General features: G+C 47.8%; 1 protein-coding gene across 2 annotated transcripts in view; it reads right to left on the bottom strand.

Moving 5' to 3' along the window:
* DIP2B (disco interacting protein 2 homolog B) overlaps window positions 1–6,404 on the bottom strand; it is a 142,824-nt gene that overhangs the window by 12,439 nt on the left and 123,981 nt on the right. For both annotated transcript variants that reach the window (XM_021707017.1, XM_008074090.1), the window contains 4 exons: window positions 5,824–5,933; window positions 5,207–5,337; window positions 3,194–3,362; window positions 663–833 (listed from right to left, as the gene is read on the bottom strand). In XM_021707017.1, coding sequence (XP_021562692.1) covers window positions 663–833; window positions 3,194–3,362; window positions 5,207–5,337; window positions 5,824–5,933 — 581 coding nt within the window. The remainder of the gene's footprint in view (window positions 1–662; window positions 834–3,193; window positions 3,363–5,206; window positions 5,338–5,823; window positions 5,934–6,404) is intronic.

Genomic DNA, 6,404 nt, shown 5'->3' with positions numbered 1-6,404 from the left:
AGCCCAGCAGGTCGAGGCTGCGGTGGCCGAGAGTGGCCACTGCACTTCAGTCTGGGCGACGGAGTGAAACTCCAACTCAAAAAAGAAAAAAAAAAGAATAAGCACTGACTGCTGACTGCCCACACTCCCCAGGTGCTTGGACCAAGCCACCCAACTACTCAGCAGAAACAATCCGGGAAGCAGTGTGCAAGGCCCTTTACTTCACTCATGAGCAGAGTCAGATGCAGAGAAATCAAGAGAAAAAGCCCCAAGTCACTGGATGTAGTGGCTCTTGCATGTAATCCCAGCACTTTGGGAGGCCAAGGTGAGAGGACTGCCTGAGCCCAGGAGTTCAAGATTACCCTGGGCAACTTGGCAAGATCTGATCTCTACAATAACAAAAGTTAGCCAAGCATGTTTGTGCCTGTAGTTCCAGCTACTTGGAAGGCTGAAGAGGAAGGATAGTTTGAGCCCACAGACTGAGACTTTGGCTGTGAGCATGCTACTGCACTCCAGCCTGGACGACAGAGAGAGACTCTGACTCAAACCCCCCTCTCCCCCAAAAAAACCCCAAGTCCTACAGCAAAGAAGTGGAGCTGGGCTCAAGCCCAGGCATCTGGCTTGGATACCCATGCTCAAAGCATGCCACATCCCTTTCCCATGTGTGATTTCATGACAGTTACCTGTAAACATATTGCTACATTGACTCTTGATCCAAAAGTGGTGCTGACAGCCCGCGGGGACAGTCCAATGTCTTTGAAGAGCTTGGAGAAGGACTGCTGGAGTGCAACACGGGGCCGTTCCTCTGCCACCACCACGCAGGTTCGGACGCAGGAGAGGTTGATCCCTCTGGTCTGTAAGACATCCGTGCACAGGAGATATGTCAGTAAGCCCTGAAGAGGCAGGCTTTTGCTCTAGCTACTTGCTCAGTAAGACAAGGAATGTGTCTTCTCACCTCCAACACAGAGAAAAGCAGCTTTCAGAAAAGAAGAAAATGCCAAGGCATTCCATTAAAATCATGACCCTGCTGTAAATTTGCTCATTCTATACTTCTTTCCTCTTTCATCTAAAAACCTTAGGTTCAGCCACGTGTGGAGGCTCATACCTACAATTCCAGCACGTTGGCATATAGAAGCAAGAGGATTGCCTGAGCCCAGGGGTTTGAGACCAGCCTGGGCAATATGGTGAGACCTCATCTCTACAATAAATCGAACAAAAAAGTAGCTGGGCATGGTGGTGCACACTGGTGGCTCCAGTTACTTGGAAGGTTGAGACAGAAGGATTGTCTGAGCCCAGTAGGTCAAGGCTGCAGTGGCAGTGATTATGCTACTACACTTCAGCCTGGGTGACAGAGTGAGACTTCGACTCCAAAAATAAATAAATTAGCCAGGTTCGGTGGCTCAGCCTGTAATCCCACGCCTTGGGAGGCTGAGGTGAGTAGACTGCCTGAGCCCGTGGGTTCGAGACCCGCCTGGGCAACTTGGTGAGACCTCATCTCTACAATAAATCAAAAAATTAGCTGGGTGTGGTAGCGCGCGCCTGTAGTTCCAGCTACTTGGAAGGCTGAGGCGGAAGGATCGCCGGAGCCTAGCAGGTCGAGGCTGCAATGGCTGGGACCGGCCACTGCACTCCAGTCTGGGTGACAGAGTAAGACTCCAACTCAAAACAAACAAACAAATAAATAAATAAATAAATAAATTAAATAAATTAAAAACCTTAGGCCCTTCAACAGTACATTTTTATCTTTCCTCATTTCTGTATCTTAGTCTCCCTATTTGATGGAACTAAGAGAAAAACGAATCTAGAACCCTGAGGAGCTATTCTCTTTTATCTGTTTTGTTTTGTTTTGATTTTGAGTCAGAGACTTACTCTGTTGCCCAGGCTGGAGTGCAGTGTGACATGCTCATGGCCACCATAGCATCGACCTGCTGGGCTCAAGATGATCCTTCTACCTCAGTCTTCCATGTAGCTGGAACTACAGGTGTGTGCTACCACACCTGGCTTATTTTTATTTTTATTTATGTATTTTGGTGGTTTTTTTTGAGTTGGAGTCTCACTCTGTTGCCCAGACTGGAGTGCAGTGGCTGTTCCCGGCCACTGCAGCCTCGACCTGCTGGGCTCCGGCGATCCTTCCACCTCAGCCTTCCAAGTAGCTGGAACTACAGGCACACGCTACCATGCCCGGCTAGTTTTTTTGATTTATTGTAGAGATAAGGTCTCGCCAAGTTGCCCAGGCGGGTCTTGAACCCGCAGGCCCAGGCAATTTACTCACCTCAGCCTCCCAAGGTGCAGGATTACAGGCTGAGCCACCGAGCCCGGCTTTATTTTTATTTTTATTGTAGAGTTGAGGTCTCACCAAGTTGCCTAGGCTAGTCTCAAACCCCTTAGCTCAGCCAATTCTCTCCCTTCAGCTTCCCAAAGTGCTGGGATTATAGGCTTGAGCCATTGCGCCTGGCTTCATTTTTTTTTTGAGTCAGAGTTTCACTCTGTCTCCCAGGCTGGAGTACAGTGGCATGCTCACAGTCACTGCAGCCTTCACCTGCCAGGCTCAGGTGATGCTTCCGTCTCAACCTTCCAAGTAGCTGGAACTACAGGTACATGCCACCATGCCCAGCTAATTTATTTATTTATTTATTGTAGAGACGAGGTCTCATCAAGTTGCCCAGGCTGGTCTCAAACCTCTGGGCTCAGGCAATCCACTTGCCTCGGCCTCCCAAAGTGCTGGGATTACAGGTTTGAGCCACTGTGACCGGCCTCCTTTTTTTTCATTCTTAAGGGCATATTTTTCTATCAAAAAACATTCAGTATTTTCCAACTTTCTTGTATTTGCTTATCAGACATATGCTCACTTGATATGCACACAAATGGGCCACCCTTATCTTTGGGGCAGTCTCTAATTCCTAATATTCTGAGGTTTTAAATTCTGTTGGGAAAAACACTACTGAGGTCAGAATTCTGTTTTATCTTTACATAAAGTCATTTCCAGCTGGCCTGTCAATTCTGTTTGTCCTTCTTCACAACTCAAAATCCAGCTCAACGCTGGGAGTGCCGTACATTAGGAAGACGGAAGAGAGAAACTTCCTGAGGCTTACCAAACACTCATTTTAATGAACTGGCTGGAAGAAGGCTGGCAAACCCTCTCCCGGTCTTGCCACACCCTGGCCCATTTCTTCAAACCCACTAGGGACCAGCACCTGCTGAAGCAGCTTCTTACCTTGAGCACCTCCACCTGATTGCCAAGCCCCTTAGTGCAGAGCTCCATCACCGAATAGGAGCAGAAGGTGTCCCTTATTTTGTATTGGTTGACGGTGGCGAGCCAGAGGAAAAGGTTGTTTTCTAACTCCATAGGAGGAATCAATACGGACTGGTGACCGGAATAGACACTGCAAAGAAGAAGGCAAGAATGGGCATTATTGATTCATCCTGGACACCCTGATACTTTAGAGCACCCCAATTCCACAAATATTTACTGAGCGGCACAGCAGGGGGCCTATGAGATACAAAGATCTAAGAGTCAGCCCATTTCTATGCAACTCCAAGACAGTAACTAGAAAATAAAGCAGACTGTAGGCGCGGGAACTGAGCTGTGAATAAAGAACACTGAGCACAGAATAAAGAGCAGTTCATTCACACTAGGTAGTGAGTGGAGTGCTTCCCTGAGCAGGTGACACTTGAGCTGCGATTCAAGAATGAGTAGGAATATGACAGTGGCTGGAAAAGTGGGGATGCTGGTGGGAGTGCTCCAGGCAGAGGAACAGCATATGCAAAGGCAGAGACATATGGAGTGTTTGAGGCTGTCAGAGACAGCCTTCAGGTAAAATCCTAGAGCACGGGGTGCATGGGGGCGGAGGCCAGAAGGGCTGGGGTCAAACTCTGAAAGGGCTTAGCGATCATGGGAAGGAGTTTAGACTTAACCCAGCAGAGGCAGTCACTGCAGCTTTAAGTCGGGGCAACACCAGCCACTTGGAGTAGAGATGAGAGGTACAAGCCACTCAAGGTCGAGTTAGGACAGGTTGCAACAGTCTGGGTGAGAGATGATAAAGGCTTGAGCTCAAGAGTGCAGCCCCAGGATAAATAGGAAGGAACGGATGAGTCACATATTCGTCTCTAGCCACAGAACCTAAAATTCCTAAATGCAAATACAGATCAGAATATACTAGGAGCCCAGGAATCCAGTACTAAAAAATACCAGCCGGGTGTAGTGGCTTACATCTGTAATCCCAGCACTTTGGGAGGCTGAGGCAGGAGGATTGCTTGAGTCCAGGAGTTCAAGACCATCCTGAGCAACATAGTGAGAACTTGTTTCCACAAAATTGATGGATTAAAAAAATACTGGAGTTGCGGTCTTCCCTTCTGGAGATCTAAGTTTAAAAGTCTAGGGAAGTTCCATTAATTTTTTTTCTTTGAAGACCCCCAGGTGATTCTTATGCGCAGACAGGTGTGCAAACAACTGAGGCCAAAGACAATAACATCTGATCAGATGTGATACGTAAAGAGATGGAGGGATGGATGGTGGCCGGGTATAGTGGCTCACACCTGTAATCCCTCCCAGCAATTAATACTCGAGAGGCTGAGGTGGGAGGACCACTTGAGGCTAGGAGTTGGGGTACAGCCTGGGAAAATGAGATCCCAAGTTTCTAGTTTAGGCTCCTAGATAGATGCCCTTACTCTCACAAAGGTGGGGACTCAGAAGGAGGATGCTGAGCGGCAGGCATGTGTGAAGCACTCGTGATGTACACCAAGGAGATGAAAAGGCAGGTCTGAGGTAAGGCTCCCTGGGCTGATGGCGGAAGGAATTAGGATCTTTTCTCCACAGGAGCAACCTGGCCAGGGCAACATGCTACTTTCTACCCTCATGCTGTCATCCCATCCCATGACTCGCCTTCCTGCCAAGCCTGGGGGTATGTTCCGGCTGTCAAAGCATGACATATTTCACCCAAGTATCATCCTTCTATTTGGCTCTGCTTCTAAAATAAGGATTACAGGATGCAGCAGAGAGCAGGTAATAGGATCACTGCCATTTGTAGGAGGCATAACACGAACAGGAAAAAAAGGAAATACAGACAAAACCAAGCCAACATCAGACATATACCAGGAGTACCCGTTCTGGAACCACCAGCCTTTTCCTGAAATTTTACCAAATTAAGGGAACAAAGGGAAGGATGAGATGGTTATAACCCCCAAATGTACCCCACAAATTCTGTTTCTTTGGCTTTTCCATCCCTACCTGCAGAGACACCAGAGTGCAAAGCCAAGTCCACAGTAAGGGTCAAGGCAGATGGCGATCTGCCGAGAAGAGTACAACTCACACTGGAGCTTGATGGCTCTGCAAAGAGCATTGACTGCAGAGTGGGACATCTGGAAAGCAAGGAACATGGAACAGGATGGAACGTCACCCACAGGCAGAGAGACGGCTCTCACGACAGCTCTGAGAAGTTTCAACTCCCCAGACGCCTCAGAATGATGTCCAGTTTTTAGAGCTTCAAAGCTTAACCCAAGTCTAAATTAAAGTCCTATATTTCTGTTCATTAGTTAATACTGAATTTTATGACATGTGAACCTAGGATTTCACACTTACTTTAACCAGAACTCTTATTACCAGTTAGCTTCCATGCTAGGTCCAGACACTTCGTCACACAAATTCCTTCGGATAACTTATTCCGGAAGAGCCAATTCGTTTATTTAAATATAGCAGGGACCCTTGATCCTCCGCCTACTGGTCTCTGGTACAGCCACTTGGCCTCTGCATCTAAAGTCCCTGGGGCAGTGGTCATCTCTATTTTTTGCAGAGCTGGCACTTGTCCAGCATTCAGCGAGTGAGTGAACACATCCAGGCTCCTTTACCTTCACTCCTGTAAGCATGCCAGTTGTGGAGACACTGAAATCAAGATAGGCCAGCATCTCAGGAGTGGGCGGCTTATACAGCTGAGGTAACCTTTTCCTGGGCAAGTCATCTGCAGTGAAAAGAAAAAAACCTGACGTCAGGTCAACATGCTGGAACATGAAAATCATTCTCTTCAACTGGTTTTCTGTGGTCAAATTTAGCTTCTGGGATTTGCTAAAGCTTGGGCTTCTCATATGTAACTGTGTGGCTCCTGTGTGTCGCTCTTTGAGGTAGGTGAGGTTGAGGACACCACCAGACAACACAGGTAAGCAAATTGACAGCAGGTTAACGAATTTACTCACCGTTTAGTAAAGAGTAACATGATGCAGAAGGAAGCAGACTGCTGGTGTTCAAATCCCAGCTCTACCATGAGCTACGTTACTGGGACTCGTTTCACCTCTGTGCCTCTGCTTTCCCTTCTTCTAAAATGCAATACTCACCCTCATAGAAATGTTGGGACGTTAACTCACACAGACAACTTTTGTGTTTTTGAGTTGGAGTCTCACTCTGTCGCCCAGACTGGAGTGTAGTGGCCGCTCCC

Source organism: Carlito syrichta, unplaced genomic scaffold (assembly GCF_000164805.1).
Source record: "Carlito syrichta isolate Samal-C Ts95f unplaced genomic scaffold, Tarsius_syrichta-2.0.1 Scaffold316302, whole genome shotgun sequence".
NCBI lineage: Eukaryota > Metazoa > Chordata > Mammalia > Primates > Tarsiidae > Carlito > Carlito syrichta.
The sequence above is the reverse complement of the archived record's forward strand: the minus strand, read 5'-3'. Positions and strand labels throughout refer to the sequence as shown.